At 53.8% G+C, this 20768-nt stretch overlaps 1 protein-coding gene across 1 annotated transcript; it reads left to right on the forward strand.

The window, feature by feature from the left end:
• Positions 1-393: 393 nt before the first annotated feature.
• Positions 394-6381, forward strand: ZDHHC22 (zinc finger DHHC-type palmitoyltransferase 22). The gene is made up of 2 exons (XM_026519442.2): positions 394-919; positions 6116-6381. The coding sequence occupies exons 1-2, from the start codon at positions 394-396 to the stop codon at positions 6379-6381; spliced, it is 792 nt and encodes a 263-aa protein (XP_026375227.1).
• Positions 6382-20768: the final 14387 nt, after the last annotated feature.

The raw sequence follows: 20768 nt of genomic DNA on the forward strand, positions 1-20768 counted from the left end.
TCTGAGGGGGTCTGAAGGAGAAATCCCAAACCTGGGCTCGTTTCCACTGCCATAAAGGAGCTGAGCCCTAGCCCCATGCCCCTCATCCCCTACAGACAGCAAATAAGCCCTGCCCTCGCCCTCCTTGTGTCTGACTGCCGGGCTCCAGGGCGTCGAGGTCGCTCAGAAACCGAGGGAGCGGACACCTGGAGGTAGGGCCTGACCCCCAGAGGCCGTTTCGGTCTCAGGGTCTCATACCTGCTTGGTCCTGGTTTAGGGAAGAGAGGAGGGGTGATCCAAGGGACGGGGTGGGGAGCTTGGATTTGGGTGGGCTGGTACCGACGGACGGTGCCCTCCCAACACACGGCAGTGAGTCTTCCTCTCACCCCGGGCCCCTTAGGAATGTAATCGAGGATGCTGGCCCTGAGGCTGCTCAACGTGGTGGCCCCCGCCTACTTCCTGTGCATCTCCCTGGTGACCTTCGCGCTGCAGCTCTTCCTCTTTCTGCCCAGCATGCGCCAGGACCCCGCGGCCGCCCGGCTCTTCCCTCCCGCGCTGCTCCACGGGGCGCTCTTCCTGTTCCTCTCCACCAATGCCCTGGGCAATTACGTCCTGGTCATCCAGAACTCCCCCGACGACCTGGACGCCTGCCAGGGGCCCTCGGCCAGGAGGGCCCCGTGCCCCCCGCCCAGCACGCACTTCTGCCGAGTGTGCGCCAGAGTCACCCTGAGGCACGACCATCACTGTTTCTTCACGGGCAACTGCATCGGCAGCAGAAACATGCGCAACTTCGTCCTCTTTTGCCTCTACACGTCCCTCGCCTGCCTCTACTCCACGGTGGCCGGCCTGGCCTACATCTCGGCGGCCCTTTCCACCTCCTTCGCCCACCCCCTGGCCTTCCTCACGCTCCTTCCCACCTCCATCAGCCAGTTCTTCTCGGGTGAGTGGGCCTTGGCCGGCAGGTTGGGCCCTACATGAGGACCCTCCACCCCCACCCCAAGTTTGTGGGATTTGGCAAAGACAAATACCGGATGCCCAGTTAAATCCTAAGGTATCAGATAAACAACGCGTAACTTTTTAGTAGAAGTCTGTCCTAAATATTGCATGCGGCATGCTTAAATTTTTAAAATCCTGTTCCCGAGGCGCCTGGATGGCTCAGTAGGTTAAGCGGTGGACTCTTGATTTGGCTCAGGTCATGATCTCAGGGTCGTGAAAGCGAGCACCACTTCCTGCTCTGCACTCAGCCTCGATGATCTTCTCCCTCCGCCACCCACCCTCACCCAGCGAGCTCTCTCTAAAATAAATCAATAAAATTTAAAAAATAAATAAATAAAAATTCTGTCATCTGTCTGAAATTCAAGTTAACTGGGCATACTGTATTTTTCCTGGCCGCCTCCCTCTTCACCCCCCATCCTCATTCATCATCTCCTCCTTGCTTGCCACTAACCATTTGTGCATAGAATTTCCTGAGGATCCAGGCAATACACCTGGTCTGTGCCAGGCGGGACCGGGTGCTGACCATGCCTCCACGCAGCTAGTGAGGTACACCCACGCCAAGACCTTCCTCTCCCTGACTCCAGTCCTGCTCACACATTCCCCCAAGGATTTTGTCCTCCAGAGGTCTTGCCAGCCAACCACAGTCAGACCGACCAGGGTGCCAGGCCAGCCCCCGCAGGAGGCGAAGCCCTGCCTTCCTACCCACTATGTTTGCCCCCACCAGGCTGCTCTCTCGCCTGCAGCTGGCTTGGAGCAGGGGGCACCCTGGTTGGAGATGCAGCCGTGTTTAAGGGCGCCATCTTCACATCACAGAGCTGTGGAACTGGCGTGGGATTTGACCCTCCAGGGAGGCTCCGGCACTTGCAGGAGCCAGATATGTGGGCCTTCCCACTGGCACTCAGCTGTGGGGACTGTACTTTATATAGTGTGCCCCAGAGAGAGTTCCTTGGTTCCTGGCCTAGAGGGACCTGGCTCCTGGTGGCAGTTCTTACCACTTTACCTGGACTTGAAATTTCCCGCTACCTCATTTCCTTCCATTCCGTCCCTACCCTGGCCTTGGACTCCAGCTGACTTGGATCTTACAGTTGGCAGCGTCCATGCATGTATGTGTATGTGTGAGATTGTTATCTCCATCTCTCGGATGAAGACAGTGAGGCTCAGATGGGATTAAATGGCTTGCCCAGGATCTTACTACTACTGACCCGCAGCCTCTGTCCGCCCCTCCCAGGTCTTGAAACAACCCAATTCAGCACGTTTCTTTACCTAGTGACCTTTCGGGAACAAAGAAAGACATTGTGGCTACTTCAATTGAGAGCCCAAGATTGTCTTGATGTGCCTAGGCTGGCCACTCACAAAAGTTCTGCTCCACTCTGGGGAAAGCCATCATTTGGGTCTTTGTTGGGACTGCAGCCTGGTTCTTCGCAGGAGTAGAACTGTTGCGCCATCAGACAGTGGGAATTCAGAGGCCCAGGAAAGCCCCAGCTGTAGGGTCGCCTTGAGGGCTGATGTCTAAGCTCGGCCCAGAACTCAGAGCTCTGGGGCCTTTTGGATCCTGGCATGGGCACAGGAGGCTGCTGGGACCAAAATAACCAGGCCGGGGGAGGGTAGGTGGGCGGGCTAGGGGGTGGAGTGTGAGCACAGGCAGGTGGAGGGATGAGGAGAGCCAGAGAGCCTGATTACACTTTCTTTTCCAAGTAGTTTCATCACATCAAAATGAATGGTTCCAAAGGGAGAATCTTGAAATGGTTTGATTTGCGATAAACCTGGGCTTGAGGCCTGTCCATATGTGCTAGGTTTGGGAGACAGGATAGAAAGGAAGAGGGGCTCTTGCTTTGATCTGGGGGAGAAGAGAGCCAGTCAGCGTCTACCTTGGGGCCCAGATCCGTGTTGCAGCAGAAGGATGAGTCCCACCCCTTTTTACCTCCTCCCCATCTCCACCGGAGAAAAGGAGGCCAAGATTTCTAATCTCCAACTTTCCCATCCCATCCATCTTCCTCCTTTGCTGACCTTTCTTCTTCCCCCGGGGCCAGCCCTCCTCACTCCCCACCCACACGTGCACCTCACCCCTTCAGCTTCTCCCTTCCCATCTCCTCTCCCTCTGGTCTCAACCCAAACGCTTGTGGGCATGCCGTCTCTTGTCTGCCCAGGAGCGCAGGTGGACAGGAGGGAATGGGAAGGGACAAGATATTTCGTACGTGGAGCTGTCCACAGCTGCGGGACTGCCCCGAGTCAGATCTGCCAGCAGAGCACAGCATGGCTACAAGCGTGGGCCCGCAGCTCAGGCCACGGAGGCGGGGGATTGGCCAGTTTGATATTGGAAACAGTCTTCTCTTTGGCCTTCAGGGGATTGGTACAGGTTGTGTCACCTCTCTGAGTCTCATTTGTCTCATCTGGGAGACGGAGACACCATCTGACCTGCATCATGGCATTTGGATAAGTGTGTCAGCATGGCGGGTGCCACCAGAATGTCCAGGAAAAGGGAAAGGGGACTAACATTTGCTGAGCACCTATCACGTGCTACCCACCATGCAGGTTTCACTGCATTCAACCCCCTCAACAAGTCTAGGAGGTAAGTATTTCATATCCATTTTAAAGGCTCTGGAACTCAAGGCTCAACAAGGTTAAGTTGCTTCTTTTTTTTTTTTTTCTTAAAGATTTTATTTATTTGACAGAGATAGAGACAGCCAGCGAGAGAGGGAACACAAGCAGGGGGAGTGGGAGAGGAAGAAGCAGGCTCATAGCAGAGGAGCCTGATGTTGGGCTCAATCCCATAACGCCGGGATCACGCCCTGAGCCAAAGGCAGATGCCTAACCGCAGTGCCACTCAGGCGCCCCAAGGTTAAGTTGCTTCTAAGCCACACAACTAGTGTGACTCCAACCCGAGATTGAGACTCAGGGCTCAGCCTCTAGAGCTCAACCTCCATCCGCTGCACTGCACGGCCTCTCTGGAGCTGCCTCTGAAGCTGCTTTTTGATGAATGAGCCACTTTGGGAGGGAGCGAGGTTCTTGTCCCTGGATGTCTATTAAAGATGCTGGGTGACAATCTGTCAAAGGTGTTACAGATGCTTGGTAGGAAGGAGGGGTGGAAAGATTGGATCGTGTGACCGTTCAGGCCTTTTAGGAAAATTCTGTGATTTTCTAAAAGAAGCAGAACTATTATTAAATAATTCAGAGGAGCTGAAGCAGCCAGGCTGAGCAACTTCAAACACTTCAAGAGAAAGCAGGTCCCCAGAATAGCCTTTTGTAGCTGCTGTAAGGGGCCAGGAAAAGGCCACAAGGTCTTTTCCACATGTCTTGATTTGGTGCCAGAAAAAGCCTATGGAAAACAGCTTCCATCAGCCCAGGCTTATCCCTGCGGCTGAGTTGCAAGGCAGGCCCTGAACTTGACAGCTCTGATGTTCTCACATCCCAGCTCGAGGGCCATCTTTGCCGGTCAGCATTCCTGGAGCCCAAAGGGCACCCTGGGCCCAGGATCCTTCATCCTGCACATGGCTGCCTGTGCTGACAAGGAAGAAGTGGGTCAGAGGGATGGAACAGCCCTATGTAAGCCCTGTCCTGCTGCCACCCCCATGCCAGCTGAGGGGCTGCTCAAAATGCCAGCTGGAGTGAGCTTTCCATCCCCTGGGCAGCTGGAATTATTGGTCTCCAACTTTGTAAGGAGAAACTGCTATCCAAGCTCCCAGGGCTGAGGGCAAGAGGAGGCTGCTAATGAGCAAACCTGAATCCGGTCCACATTGTCCTGGCTGCTGAGTCCTCTGCTGCTCAGACTGGACAAGTTTTAAAAGCCCAGACCTTGGGAGTCTGGAAATTGGAGCCTGGGGAGATGAGGGAAGAGGTGGGCTGGAACCAGGGGATGCTGGAGAAGCATGTGGTTGAGATTTGCAGAGGCTGAATAGGTTATAAGGTAGGGTCTCTGGAGTGGGTACCTTCATCTCATTGGAAGGGGTGGTGGTGGGCTTGCCCTACAGGGAGAGAGGGACTGAGGAGGGCTTTTGAGTTCTCTCCTGGACCCACTGCCCTAGCTGCTGGGCAAGTCAAGCTAGGTATCCCTACCATGGCTTTCAAGGCTGCAGCCCATCCAGGACTCCTAGCCCTGGAAAGAAGGAGAAAGCTTGATGGTCTTGGGAGTTAAATGTTAGCCCTTCTTGGATGTAGTCTCCTCATCTGTGAATGACCCTCAGCAAAGAGCATTGCACTGAGTGTGAATCACAATGCTAGTGTACACCATTTCCCTGAATCATGCAGGGATTACTGGAATCCTATGGAATCATTATTGTTATACCAATTTTACAAATGAGCAAACTGCAACTCAGAGAGATTAAGAAACTTGTACAAGACCACAGAGCTGGGAGATTCAAGCTAGCATGGACTAACCATCCCGGATCTGAACAAGAACATGGGATCTCTTACTCAGTGGGTGTTTAAAACCAATAATAGAGAGTGTTGATTTGGAGGGGTATGGAGAGGTCACGCCCAAGGCAAGGAGCTGGACTATGACCTTGGGGGCCTCTTCCAGCCTTAGCAAGCTCTGACTGACAAGACAGCTCTGGCCAAATGCTCTAGTGGACACATTGTCCTCTTGTTAACATTAATGACTGAATTATTCTCTAAGTCAATGGTCTGCACTGCCCTTGGAGCTTGTGCTTTATTCTTCTTGATGACTAGACCCTGTTCTCCATCATGCTGTCACTTTCGGGAGTCCTCCCAGCCAGTGCTCCCAGCTCCATAGGAAGATGGCGCTGCAGTCAAGGCAACTGCCCAGGAGCCAGCTCCTTCTCTAGCATCCTCAGCTCACCCCCCTCACCTCCTGAGAAAACTTCTTCTCCCTGGTTCCAGACCACAAAGAGAAGGCAGAGTGAGACGGCATCTCTGACTCTGAGGAAATGTTAGAGTCTAGGCACTGCCCAGAGAAGCTTCCTTTTCTACTGCCCCGTCCCTAGATCCCCTCTCTGGCACTAAGAAAAAGTTAGGTCAACTAGTTCATCCTTCCTCTCTCTCACTGCTGCAGCGCTGAGATTGCTACAAAATAGAGCTTCAGTCTCAATCTCGCTCTCTCCCTAGCGGAAAGCGCCTGCATGGATCGCAGTTCAGTACGTGGCCTGGGTTTAAAGCGAGTCTGGTGTTTCCCCGCCCCCTGCAGGAGCTGTCCTCGGTTCTGAAATGTTCGTCATCCTCATGCTCTACCTCTGGTTCGCCATCGGCCTGGCCTGCGCGGGCTTCTGCTGCCATCAGCTGCTGTTGATCCTCCGGGGGCAGACCCGCCACCAGGTGCGGAAGGGGGTGGCCGTGAGGGCCCGGCCCTGGCGCAAGAACTTACAGGAGGTCTTCGGGAAGAGGTGGCTGCTGGGCCTGCTCATCCCCATGTTCAATGTCGGAGGTGAGAGCTCCAAGCAGCGCGACAAGTAGCAGGCATTCCCGTCCTTTCTCTGTGTGTGTGTCTCGACTCCTCCTGAATATAAGACCATGGCACTCTTGTCTCCACCCATGACCCAGTACAACCTTGAGCTGGTAAGGTCATAGCATCCACCCCTGGTCTGTGACTCACAGAGAACAGTGTTGGCTGGTGGATCGTGGCAAGAAGGAAAAATGGCCACCCAGGCATTGCTAGGCTCCCAGGAGCCAGCTAACTGTTAGGAGGCCTCTGTTTTTGTTCCTTCGCCTTGGAGCCCCTGCTTCCTCCCTCTGCCTTGTTCATCCATTCTCTCCCATGTCTCATATCATCACTGCTATCAGCTAGAACTCTTGCTCTCAGATCATATTAAGAGTGGAGAATGGATTCTTGCTATTGGTATGATGCTCCCCAGGACCCACAGGCTGGCAAAAATGTTTAAAATTACCATGTGTAAGAGGTAGCCAAGTTGACTCTACCAACTGATTTTGAGATTGAGAAAGGAGGGGTGTGTTCATGTCCTCTCTGTGGAATTGTGAGCAGTGGAAGGGAAACTCAGTAACTTACTGCCCCATCCCCAAACTGCAAGGCCAGGGAGACAGCAGCCAGTGGCCAGGGATGTCCAGGTGCTGTCCCCTGTCCAGCCTGCCCCAGCTGGCCACCCCAATCCAGTCTGGGGCCTGCCTGGATGCTTCCTTTCCCTGACACTCTTCCAGCTTTCCCTGCCTTTCTCTAGCCTCTGGGTCTTTGCTAGGTGCTGGGGAGTCAAGGAAGAAGGAAGAAGGAAAGGAGTAATACTGACAAATGAGAGAAGCATGTGACTACATAACCATACAGACGGGGACGTGTGTGTGTGTGTGTGTGTGTGTGTGTGTGTGTGTGTGTGTGTGTGCAAGAGAGAGAGAGACAGGGAGAGAGGGGGAAAGATGGTGAGGATTTTTGTTGTGAAATAGATAGAGAATGCTTAGGGGAGGGGAGGAGAGAGGTCACACACAAGTTGGGCACTGGGATATTTGGGGAAAGAGAATGTGAGGAGCAAGTGTGTTCATTTCTGAAGGACATTCTAGCAGCTAAAGCTGTTCAGTGTTTGAATGGCTCCCTGGGGAGGTAAAGAGTGCCCCACTGGAGGTATTCCAGCAGGGACTGGCCAGTCATCTGGCAGGCATGCCATGGAGAGAATTTCTGCACAGAGTCAGGAAAGGGAAGATCCTTTCCCACCCCCAAGATTCTAGCATCCTCTTTGTGATTGCTGGTCTAGAAGCAAGAACTATAGAGATGCCTGTGAATTATTTGGTTTCATGAAGGGGGGAGCAGGCATGGAGGGGTCTGAAAATCATGATGCAAACTTTCAGGACCCTACTAGCTACTAAGGAGGGAATCTCTGAGGAGACAGGACAACCTGGGTATTAATGCTAGTTGAGGGGGTTGGCATTTGAGGAAAGGGAGATGGAGCAGTGTTAGGGGCAGGTGGGGGTAGTGGTGGCGGAGCTGGAAGGTCATGTTCTGCTCTGAGAGGTGGGATTGGGAAAGTTGAAGCTCAGGAATGGGGGAGATCAGAATATAGGGGTGCAGTTGTGAGACCAGCCCTGCTTATCGAATTGGCTCTGGATGGGGACACAGCTGTGCGTTCTGGGACCCAGAGGATCAAATCTCTGGGGCATATTCGGGAGTCTGGACAACACAAGTGCCCCTTCTGACTGGTTCCCAAGGCCAGTCTGCCATCCATGCAGGCAACAGGGCTGAAGCCCACACCCTAGTGTCCAACTGGTGGCCACAGCGACTCCAAGTGTTGCCACACAACACCCCGAGTTCTTGAGCAGAGTTCTGGAGGACTTTACCTTGGTCCTGCCTTCACGCCCCCTGTAGGGCTAATGTAGAAATGGCACCCCTGGCTCATACTCCCATATTCATTCATTCATTCATTCATTCATTCATGCATCCTACATATATTTATTGAATGCCAATTATGTGCCAAGTCTCTTCCAGGCACTGGTATACAATAATGAACAAGACACAATTGTTGTGATGAGCACTGGGTGTTATATGTAAGTGATGAATCACTAAATTCTACACCTGAAACTAATATTACACTATATGTTCACTAACTGGAATTTGAATAAAAACTTGAAACAAATAAACAAAAAATGATGAGCAAGACAACAAGCTCTCTGCCATCAGGGGCATATTGTCACTGCCCCCTTGCACTGACTCCCACCCTTTGAAAAATGGTTATTCTGCCATCTTGGTGTCAGCAGGGCAGGTCACTTGGAAGGGAAGGATATTTGCAGAGAAGGCGGAAGAGGAGCCCAGGCTGACTGGACACAAGAGTCATTGGGGAGCATCTTCACCCCCAGTTCTGTCCATATTAAACAGTGGGAGTGGAAGGGACGGGAAGAGAGGCCCTGGGCAATCCAGGCCTTGGCTCTCTCCCAACCCCAGAGCTCAAGCTTGGAAGCTAGCCATGCCATTCCCAGTCTCCTGGAGGCTCAGCACTGTGAGGCTTGACATGGGGAAAGGAAATAAAAGGGAGACCTGCAGGGTTTGACTCCTGGCAGACTGGTCAGTGGGTGGTGATGGTGGGGAGGTTGCCAGGTGTGGGACTGGAGTAGCATTTGTACACATGGCCCTGTATTGTTGATGAAGACATCAATAAAATATGTGGTGTTAAATTGGATTTGATGTGATCACACGGGCACTGTGGTTGGTAGCAGGGCTGGCAAGGCTGGAATGCACCGACGCGGTCCTAATAGCTGTTGAAATACTTTAAGTATTAAAAATACTTCTATTCTAGTAGGTAAATAATCATTGTCCAGACTCCCTGAGTAACCCTGCCCCCCGCTGCCCCAGCTGTTCCTGCCCCTCCCCTCGAACCCCTGGCTCACCTCAGAATCCAGTGATGAAAAAGGCAATGGCTGTTAACCTGCATGGAACCCCCAGGATCCTACTCCAGCCCATCAGCCAGTGTCCTTTGTGACCGAGCAGGGTTGTGCTGTGTCGTTGGTAAATGTGTGGATACTACCCTGGGGCTGGTAGCAGGTCTACATGCTGGGATCTGTGGACCCATGGGGATCAGGGGTAGAATGTGTAATCTGGGAACTTTCCTCCGCTTCCTCCCACTCTTCCTCCTCTCCCACCCCTTCCCAGGTCAGAGGACAGGTGGGGAGAGAATGAAGAGGAGAAGCCACTTGGTTCTCCATCACAGCCGGAGCTGAGCACCCTTGAGGATCAAGCAGGTTCCCTGACCTCTCAGCCCCTACAACACTCGGAGACTCCGGGCTACCCAGTCCTGGGGGCAGCTGAGAGGGGGTTGGGTCCTGCAGGGAGGTAGCAGTCCCTGAGTGGGTGAATGGGCATGACGTCTGATGCATTCTAAAGACAAGCAGGCCTGGACTAATGGAGGACATAATTACAAAGTGCTAGTTCTGCTTGGGCTGGTGAAGAACCTTCAGCCAAGGCCAGTGTTGTACATGGGTCTGCATTCCCTGGACACATGCCAGTGAGCAACCAAGAAGGCAGACCTTAGGTATGATGGACGGGGGGAGGGGGTGGCAGGGAGGGGATAAATGGAGGTGTGGCTAATCTTCAGCACATTCTAGAGCATGGGCTGCTTAAATTCCGCAGGGCAGACACTCTTGCCTTTTCACCATTGTATCCTGAATGCCTAGCAGGGGCGAGGCACATAGTAGGTGCTCAGTAAATATTAACCAAACGAATGCTTAGATTTTTGTGCTCATTTGCTCACTCCACATCTCTTCTGTTCTGTGCACACTGTGGGGCTGGAAGACAGATGAGACAACACTGTCCTCCAGGGGTTCACATCCTGGAGAGGTTCCTGGGAGAGTGCAGAGGAGAAAGAGAGCCTGTCCCAGGGTAGGGACCAGGGAGCTTCCATGTCAACTGCGGAGCCTGAAGAGGTGGATGAGATTTGAGCAGGCAGAGATGGACAAGGGGGCTTTCCAGGAAAAGAGAACAGGACTGGAGCCTTGGAGTGATCATGGGACGGTGAGCATAGGGGACACCACAGAGGGGCAGAAGGAGTTAAATCTAGAGTTGGGACCTGAGCAGAAGGGGCCTTGAATGCCAAACTAAGAGATCTGGAGTGAAGTTGATAGGGGAACCATTGCAGGTTGTGAACAAGGGAGCTATGTGAGTAGAGCTAGATTTCAGGAAGTGAGGCTTTGGTGGGTAGACTGGAAAGGGGAGCACACAAGAGGAGGCATTTGTTATGAGCCGAGGCTGACTTAATCAGAATTTGGGTAGGAATACTGGCTGTAGGCTGGTAAGGAAGGGAAGTGTCAGAGCCACTTCACAGACATGGAGCATGACTTGGAGGGGTCCAGGGGGAGAAGGCCCAAGATGATCCTCAAGGTTGAGACAGGATGGTCAAGGTGACCTCAAAGAAAAGGCCATCAGGAGCACTGGAGTGGGGAGAAGATCATGACCCTGGGGTTCAGGGTCACCAGGATCACTCACCTCTGTCAATGGCCCATTGTTTTGCGATTGATGGTATCATTCTTAACTAACCACTCTGTAATCTCGTGTTGGAAGAAAAGATTCAGGACAATCTGCACATCACGGCATCCAGAAGCTCGTGCTGGATGCCAGAGCTGGGGGAAACCATCTGCACGTGGCAATAGGGGTCGTAAGTCCTTGAGAAGACCTGACCCCCCCATCTGCTATAATGAAGAAGCCAGTCTGTAGGTCCCAGCAGCCATCTTTTAGCCAGTGTCCTTTCCCAAGAACATGGTTGTCCTTGTCACTCCATGTGTTGTCACTCCACTCATGCAGCCATGCAGGATACCGTACTCAGTATCCTGCACGGGGCCTCATTGCTCCCCTCATCTCCCTCCTCTGGGAGTGCTCTCCAGGATGTGGGGGGCAGGGGCAGGGAGGCAGCTCCTCCTGCTGGGGAGAAAAGGAGGGGCTGGGCAGGGAGCTAGGATACATTGCCCCTGCCTTATCTGAGATGCTTTAGACATGAGGCAGAACCTTAGACCTGGTCATCAACCAGGGTGAGCCTGTTGGTGGGGTGGGGGTCTGGGGTAGCTCAGTTGCTCCTGATGTTGGTTTCTGCTTCTATCCTCATTCCTCTCTCTGTGGATGGTGCTGGCCCAACTCCTCCATTCATTCCTCAGACATTCATTGATGCCCACTCCATGCCAGGCATGATGCCAGGAACCAGGAATGCAAAGATGAATGAGACCTATTACCTGACCTCAGGGAGCTCACAGGGAAGAGGACCAATTGCAGATAGTTATGAGGAAGAAGGACAGGGTGCTGGAGAAGGAGAGCACTCACTCAGCAGGTAGGCTGGAAGACTTCCCAGAGGAGGCGACGTCAGGGTCATACAGGATGAATGCAAGTTGCCAGACTGGAAAGCGGGGCCATAGGTGGGGGTGAGGGTAGGAGGGACTGTGCAGGGGCAGGGATGCCACGTGATTTCTGAGAATTGGGAGTCTCCATTTAGGAGTGATGGGGGCTTGAGTAAGCATCCTACCATCACAGTCGGAGAAGAGGTTAGTTCTCAAGCCATGTTCCCCGTGGACCGGCCTCTTCCCTTTCATCACTTTACAGGTTGTTCTGCTTGGAAGAGTCGAGCACAAACTGATGTCAGTTTTTCTAATGATTAGCAGGGTCCTCCAGGTTAGAGACCAAAGGCAGAGGGTCACGTTCATTCCCTAGGGGTTCAGTACAAAGCTGTTGGAGAACTCAACTGGGAACATCAGAGACCCCTGAGAGGCCATCAAAGAAGAGCCTCTGGGAAGAGCTCCCCATCACTTTCCTTCCCACACAACTCTGGCAAGTGAGTTAGAAGGAAGCTGTTTCTACCAAGATGACTACCAGGGGGCTCATGCAGAGGGGTGAGCGTTCACGATGTACAAGCTCTCATCCTGACTGAAGCGCCTCTGTTCCCTTGGCCCTCTGCAACACCCTCTCTCCACACCGCCACCTAGTGGCCCCCACAGGCCTCTTCCATTAGCCCTGACCAGGTTTGCGGTCCAGCCCCCGCAAACCCTCCCTCTTGTATGGGTTTTGTCTCCCAACTGAACCTTGGAGAGCGGGAATGGATGGTGGAGTCCTCTGGTTCCCCCGGTACCTAGCAGATGGTATAGCGCACTGACACTATTGTTGATGTGTGTGTAATAATAAGTAATAATGGCCAATATTTACTGAGCATCCACTTCGTGCCAGACGCTTGTCGTACACGCTTTACCTACAGCAGCTATTTATTCCTCACAGCAACCCTTCCAGGTATGCTTTATTCATTACCACTATTTTCCAGGTAAAAAAACTGAGGCCAAGGGAGGCCATATCAGATGCCCAAAGCCTTGCAGTTCGTAAGTGCCAGAGCTGGGATTTGAACGTAGGCTATCTACTCCTGAGTTTATCCTTTTACCCCAGGTGCTAGACTGTCTTTGTATTGTGGACTATTGTGGACATCCAATAAATTCCCTGCTGACAAGTAACAGTCAAGTTTTCATTCATGAATTCATTGACTGATTCGTTCATTTAACCATGTACAGAGCTCCTGTTATTCAAGAGGCACTGGCCGACACAGAGAAAGGAATTAGGCTCAGCCTCTGCCTTCACAGAGCCCACAGTCAGCTGCTTAGATGACTCTATGCGAGAGAACAGGCTGGCCGCAGGACCCTGAGAACCTTGAAGAGTATCTGGTCCCTCCCAGACCCATGATTATGGGCAACTTGCCCAGGATGAAGCAGCTTTTCTAGAGGCTAATCATGGATGTCTGAGGACAGTCCAGGCTGAGGACCCTGCCCCGGGTCTCAAGGATGATGTCTAGACAGGGGGAAAAGGCCTGGGCTATTTCTGGGATGCTGCCCGCCCCCCCCCCCCGACAGTGTCAGGGTGCCTGCAGGAGGGGACCAGATACTGCCAGAGGGCTGAGCACAGCCGGCAGGTCTCCACACCCATCCCCTGGAGACCAGGGCAGGGGGGCCACCAAAGACCCGAACATGGAGCAGGCTCTGAGGGGGAAAGCGTCTGCCAAAGCTCATCTATGACCTATGGGAAAAGAGAGGCCTCCGGAGGGGCCGCAGGGAGGGCTGCTGAAGCAGAAGCCTGTGTTAATTCCCCTCCCCCAAATTAGGGCAGCATTAGCACAAAGCTCTGCAGGCAGGAAACAGGGCAGTGACCTGGAACCCTGAGCAGAGAGCCACAGACAACCAGGCTGTGAGGCCTTCCAGGGAGGAAGCCGTCCTGTGTATGGGCTTCTTCCTGAAGTCCCTGTCCCCAAATGCCCCCTTTCTGGCCTGCTTGTGATGCCTGAAATCCCCGCCAGTAATATCTCCTTAAAAATAGCTTTGGTCCCCCAAACTGCTCCTTTCAAATTCTGTGATTTGCTTGAGCTGCCTTCTTTCTCTGCCTGACAGCTAGCTGAGAATTGCAGAAGTGATCTGCATAGGGGATTTTGGATAGAGAGTAGGGGAGCATGGTGTCCCCCCCATACTCTGAGGGGAAGGGGGCCCTGCACCAGCAGTGGGAGGGATGCAGGCCTGGGACACTTCTCTGCAGCACGGGGCAGGAGGAGTGGCAGGAACTAGACCTCCATGGGCGGAACTGAGCAGGGGGCTGCATCTCCCCATACAGGAAGTGGCATCTTAGATCACGGCACCGAGGCCACCTGTTACTCTGAGCAAGTCACTGCCATCGTCGCACACTGGACTCACCCTTAGACTTAACCCAGAATTGGACACTCTTGGCCTTCAGTGGGGCACATTGTTTGAATGACCTCCAAAAGGACAAGCGACTCTATTTTGCCACAGACCCCACCTCTCCCCACTGCCCCACACAGGGCTACCCCACACTCTTCCTTTGCCTGTTTGGCCCCTGGAGGTTTCTGACTTTGTGACTCCTGAGAGGCTCAGCTTCAGGAGAGCAGAGTCTAGTCCCAGCTATCCCCTACACAGGCCGTGTGACCTTCCACGAGTCACTGGGCCGCTGGCCAACCTGCTTAGCGTGTTGTGCTGTGGGCGAGGAGGGAGAAGGCCGGAATAGTACTGAAGAGAAAAAGCAGCGGCGAGAGGTAGGATTCAAAGTCGGAAGGACAAGGGGAGACGAAATGACGCGAAGTAGACTTTGCTGGATTCCCAGCCAGCAGAGGTCACCAGCAGCAGGGGAGGGGCTGTGCCTGCTTTTAAGCAGGCTGCAAGGACGGTTCGCATGGCCCGGGTGGAGAGGGGGTCAGCCGAGCAGGCGGCCAGGTGAGCGAGCATCGAGATCCCTCCACCTGAGCGCCCGCAGCCCAGGCGGAGAATTCCCGCGCTCGGGCTGGGTAGTTTAAGCAGCAGAGGAGCAGGGGAGGGGACGGGCGGCTCGCCGGAGAAAGGATTTATTAGCAACGCTTTCAGGAGAGAAAATTAAATTACAGGAAACAATGGTGCGCTCCGAGGAACACGAAGCCCCTAAACGGATTCCCCGGGACCCCGCGCACGCCGGGGCCCGGGCGGGTGGGCCGGGGCCCAGCGTGCGAGTCGCCGGGCTTCTCGGCACCCGCTGCAGTGACTCAGCGCCTCCGGGAGGGGGCGCCGCCGGGCCGCACGCCCGACTCTCCCCGCGCCCGCTCTCGCACCGCAAAGGTGGGCGCGGGAGCCGACCCGGCCAAACTAAGACCGGAACTGGGCCGGCGGCTGGGTGTCTTGCCTCGCCGAGCCGCACAGGGCTTCGGAGAGCAAAAGGGCGAGATCTGGGCTCAGACTCGTCTGCTAACAGTGGTCTGACCCGAGACTCATCCAGGAAAATGGAGTCAGGGAGTACAGGGCAGCCTTGTCCACATGCCGCCCCCTCCCCGGTGCATCAATCCCTGGGAGGTGCTTAGTGCTCACGACCACAATCTCATCCCTGCCGCCCCCTCACCCCACCCCTGCAGGCACAACCTTGGCACCTTGTGCCTCCACCCCACCGCCTCCCTATCACCTGGTGGTATTTTTATTTGTAACAATAGCAACCATTCTTGAGTTCGTGGGTGCCAGATCCAGGCTGGCCGTTGAGTCCTTGGCCTATGGAAATTCGCTTAATCCTGACCACTGCCCCGATCTGCACAGGAGGAAACCGGACCTAAGAGAGGCCCAGCAAGTAGCCGGGGAACACACAGCTGGTAAGTCATGACACTGACATCACACCCCATGGGCCCGTGAGTTGTTGGGCAGCAGGGAAACCCCTGTTCGATCGCCAGCCCCTCGCATGAAGCTTCCTTCACAGGAGGCACTCCGTAAGGATTTGTTGAATGAATGGTGGGCATTTTCTTGTTTGCCAGAGGGGGTGCCCATAGCTGAGGCTGGGAGGCATCAATGAGCTTGCACCACGGTAAGCTTCGAGTGGAAGCTGCTGCCGGTGCTTCTCAGATGTGACTGCCAGCCGGAGCCAGCTGGGGATCTGATCAACACGAAGACCCTGAATCAGCTGGGCCTTCTGACTGGCTCCCCATTACTGGCCACGCTGATCACACTTAGTGCCCCCAAAATGAGCAGCGGGTCAGCTGAGCTGGTCTGGGTCCACGATCAGCCTTTCACTTTCTACTTACGGGCAGTGAGCTGAAAACTGGCCCGCTGCCCCCAGCACAGAGCCCCTCCTTAGCACACACTGGTACACACACTAGTACACACCCTAGTCCCTCCTCCCCCCAGCCCCAATCCCAACATCAGTCCCATGATAGGAAGTCCCTGAGCAGTCCCAGCCTTGTCTATACTGCACAGGCACCTGAGGAGTTTTACAAATAACTGATGGGGGTGGGGGAGGGTAAGGTCCTACTTCCTGGAGACTACTAGAATTCGGCTGGGGTGTGGCCTGGGCATCTGGATTTGAAAAGCTCCCAGAGGCTGCCCCACACGTGCTGCCAAGGCTAGAGGGCCAGGGCAGTGGGGGTGCCTGAGGGCAGTAGCGGGAGCAAGGCGGTTTCCCGAAGTTTGCTGTTCGCCTGATGCCGGGTGTAAGATTAAGGATCCTGGTGAGGGTGGGGCCGACAGTCAATACTCCAGATTCCTCTCTGGCTCCCCACCCCCTGGCTGTGTGGCTCTGAACAGGGGCGAGGCTTGGGACAGGCTGGGGAGAGCCTGTTTGCCAAATACTCTGCAGGGTGTGTCCTTAGGGAGGGGCTCTGTGCTGGGTGCAGCGGGGCGGGGGCGGCAGCCCGGAGCAGGCCGGTTTGGTACCACTGTTAAGTACAAAGTGAAAGGCTGACCTTGAACCAGGGCCAGCCCAGCTGGCCCTGTCCTCACTCCTGGAACTGCATGTTTCCCCTGCAGTAACAATCTTACGATTACTGTGTCTCGAGCACCTGCCACGTGGGGCCACTGTACGAGATACTTCATACATCACGGCACGATAATCTTTAAGAGGAGATAGTAACGTAACACATGAGGACACAAAGCCCAGAGAGGTTATCTAACTTGCTAGGATCACACAGAAATCAACTGGATCCAGACCCAAAGCCATGATATTTCCGTCCCACCATGATGCCTCTACTTTTGCTCTGTCCTTCGCTGGCCCCTCTCGGCCCATCCAAGCCCAAGCTGCACCATATGCCAAGGCTGGGCTCAAATCTCAACTCGCCGGAAGTTCCGTTTCTAGTGAGGCCTTGGAGAGCTCCTGGGTCTGCTCTGTAGGCGGCCTCAGGCAGCCGGCCGCACCCCCTGTGCTGCTGCTTTCCCCGGGAGTCCCGTCTCCAGTCTCCTGGCTCAGCTCTGACGGCTCCAGGGCCCGAAGCTCATGTGTCTCTCTGCAGGCCCTGGGCCTTCGTTAGTGTTCGGTGCTGCCGGGGCGGTGCTAGGGTGAGGCAAGGGAGATGCCCACGGTGCAGAACTTCAGAAGGTGCTAGTGCTGGGGGTTGTGCAAACGTTCGCGCCGGCTGCAGCTGGCAGAATGCAGATGCACGTGCTATCGTGGGTGAGCTCAGAAGTCTGGAAATACGGTGACAGATGGTAACCAGACTCATCGTGGGGATCATTTCATAATGTATAAAAATGTTGAATCACTATGATGTACACCTGAAACTAACACTATATGTCAATTATACTTCAATTAAAAAAAAAAAAAAAAAAACCCAGGGGCGCCTGGGTGGCTCAGTCGGTTAAGCATCTGACTCTTGATTTCTGCCCAGGTCGTGCTCTCAGGGTTGTGAAATCGAGCCCCATGTTGGGCTCTGCATTCATCCGGGAGTCTGCTTGAGAATCTTTCTCTCCTTCTGCCCTCCCTCATCTTGCTCTCTCAAATAAATAAATAAATAAATAAATAAATAAATAAATAAATAAATCCTAAAAAAATAAAGAAGTCTGGGGTGCCTGGGTGTCTTAGTTAACTGTCTGCCTTCGGCTCAGGTCATGATCTCAGGATCCTGGGATTGAGTCCTGAGTCAGGCTCCCTGCTCAGCACGGAGTCTGCTTCTCTCTCTCCCTCTGCCCCTTCTCCTCACTCGTGCTCTTTCTCTCTCTAATAAATAAATAAAATCTTTACAAAAAAAAAAAGTCTGGGCACCTGGGTGGCCCAGTTGCTTAAGCGTCTGCCTTCGGCTCAGCTCATGATCCCAGGGTCCTGGAATCAAGCCCCACAGTGGGCTCTCTGCTCAGCAGGGAGCCTGCTTCTCCCCCTGCCTGCTGCTCTGCCTACTTGTGCTCTGTGTGTGTGTCAAATAAATAAATAAAATCTTAAAAAAAAAAAGTCTGAAGGTGAGTCACCAAACAGGTAATCCACTTCTGAGAACTCTCTGCTAGTGTGCCTGGGTGTTGGGGTGAACTTAACTAGTATATATGCCTGTATCAACACTTCTGTTCTCAGCTAGTAGCTTAATATTAAGGACACTTGCCCTACACAAAGGAGGCTAAACCCAAAGATTATCAAAGTGTTAATCTTTAAAATAAAAGTAGGGGGCACCTGGGTGGCTAGGTCGGTTAAGCGTCTGCCTTCAGCTCAGGTCATGATCCCAGGGTCCTGGGATTGAGCCCCGCTATTGCATCGGGCTGCTCAGTGGGGAGGCTGCTGATCCGTCTCCTCCCCCAATCGTGCTCTCTCTCTCTATCTCTGTTGCTATCTCTATCTCTCTCTCTCAAATAAATAAAATATTTTTTAAAAAATAAAGAAGAAAATAAAATAAAAAAGTAGAAGCAAGTAGGACTTATCACCCTGCCCAGACTTACATGCCCAACTTTGGATAAGACCTAGTGAGACCCACGCTACCAAAGGCGTGACTGACTAGTTGATGGTCATTGCTACCCTCCCACGAGAATATCAGCAGAGACCATGTCCGTTTTATTTACCACCCTACAACTAGGTCAGCACCTGGGACATAATTGTTTGTTATTCTGAAGTGACAATGACAATGTCTTGGCTAAGCTTCAGCAGTCATGAAAACTTTTAGGAGAAGTAGAAATGATCAGGCTTTGAGAAGAATACAAATTTGGGGGGAGCGAGGAGGAGGAGTGACAAACGGAGCAGTGAAGACCCCAGGTTTGAGGATTTTTAAAGTTCTCCCAAAGTGGGAACTGCCGTGGGACTGCCGTGTGCTGTCAGTGCCTGTTGGCTCACTTCTGACCCTGGGGGCCCAGAGCCCTTTTCAATTAAGAACAAACAAACAAATGAACTCAGAACATCAGTGTGCCAGACATTTACCACCGAGTGGGAGCTCCCGCGCTGCCTTGGCCCCTGCACCTGGTGGGGCCAGGAAGCCGGTCCCGTCACCGTGGCCCAACCTGCTGGCACAACCAGCGACAGTAGTAGCTCCTAGCTAAAGGCTTCACAGTGGAACCCATGCCCCGAAAACGCTTCACGAATGAAAGCAGCCTAGACTGTGATGCACAACTTCCAAATACATCTCGACTCGACGAGGATCACCTGAAAGGCTTTGGAAAAGGTTTTCTTTCCCCTTCAAGGTGTTCTGGTCCCCAGGTTCGCCGGAGCGTGAAAACTACCAGTGAGAGCCCGCCGTCTACCCCATGCCTGAACTTGGTGGTCAGCGGTGGGAACCCTGGGATGTTTGTTTTGGTGGTTCACTGCCTTTCCTCCGTGTGTGTTGCTTCAGTGAACACTCATTTGCATTTCCTGAGTAGCCCAGTCCCGAGCCAGAAGCCCTGGAGCCTTGCTGGAGAGCAGAGGGGAGCCCGAATGAAACACTGGCTAGGACCCCTAGGCCTCCAGGAACCGTTTGTCAAATTTGATTCACGGCCCATGGACGGTGCAACTTTTTTTATTTGTGGGCATCTTTAAGTGTCTTCTCTCCCTGTGACTTTGGGACAGATTATGAATTTGTACAAGGGACGGGGAAAGATGGGTGACTGCCAGCCAGCTGCCGTGGGGGGGTTAGGGTTTGCCACCCACAGGTAGTCGCGGCTCATGGCTTCTCAGCCTGGACCCAGGAGCTGCCACGCAACCAAAAGCCCCAAAAGGATGGTGGGCTCCAGGCTGAGGGCTCCCATCTGCCCCCGCAGTGGTGAAAGGCTTTTGGGGGGGGTTGAAAAACAGATGCCCACCTGTTACAGAGACCGCTACCAGAAGAAGCGAGCCCACCTCCCAGTCCCTGAAATTCTGAGAGAAGGTGAGTTAGGAACACTGAAGGCCGCTCTTTTCACTCCTGCCCTCCAGCTGCTTGTTGGGAAGGACCGGCTCCCGCACTCAGGCCGCTGCGGGATCCTGCTTCCAGGTTTCAGGCCCCCCTTCCCTTCCTAACGGCTCCCACCCACTCGCTGCGTTAACTTCCTGCTCCACAGGCTTCTCTCGCTCTTGCTCATCTTCTCCAGCTGCCGTAATTTGAGGCAGGAGCCATACAGACTGTTCTTCCAAGCAATTCTCTAATGGCTTGCATAACCATCCTTGGGGCGGGGAGCGGGGAGCCACGTGCTCTAAGAATCAAGCAGGAATTCTGAGTGGAAGAGGCCAGAGTGGTCACAGGACACCAGGGACCCACAGGATGCCTCCTTCCGGGGAACCAAAGGCTGGGTTCATATTTGCTGTCTTCCCTGTAGTTGGAAATGAGATTTTGGTAGAAGATAGTCTTCATTATTCCAAGCAAATGACAACCCCCGGGGGGTTGGTTGCTGGGTGTGTGCGCAAGGGGACTGGCTCGCTGCGTGGAGCAGTTTCAAAACACTGTAGAGGCCTCCCTGTTCCTCACCTCACTGTAATCTCGGGATGCCAAGGGGGCAGCAAGGATCCCTCCCTCCTCTGATAAAGGAAACTGAGGTTGCAGAGATAAAGACTGCTTCCAGCTGCCCCTTTCTCCCGCCCTTCCGCTTGTACTGTATCGTCCAGGCGGACCTCTCTTCCTTCCAGAGCACCTGCTAGTGGTTCCTGGAAGCCTGGGACCAGAACAAAGTCCCCAGAAAGCAGGACCTCGGGGCGCCTGCGTGACTCAGTTGGTTGAGCCTTCGGCTCAGGTCGTGATCCTGGGGTCCTGAGA

Source organism: Ursus arctos, unplaced genomic scaffold (genome assembly GCF_023065955.2).
Source record: "Ursus arctos isolate Adak ecotype North America unplaced genomic scaffold, UrsArc2.0 scaffold_25, whole genome shotgun sequence".
Classification (NCBI taxonomy): domain Eukaryota; kingdom Metazoa; phylum Chordata; class Mammalia; order Carnivora; family Ursidae; genus Ursus; species Ursus arctos.

What these genes read in the sequence shown, in the direction of transcription:
- ZDHHC22 (XM_026519442.2), top strand. Translation starts at nt 394, where the DNA reads ATGCTGGCCCTGAGGCTGCTCAACGTGGTGGCCCCCGCCTACTTCCTG. An exon ending in CATCAGCCAGTTCTTCTCGG is followed by an intron (nt 920 to 6,115) that starts GTGAGTGGGCCT and finishes CGCCCCCTGCAG; the next exon opens with GAGCTGTCCTCGGTTCTGAA.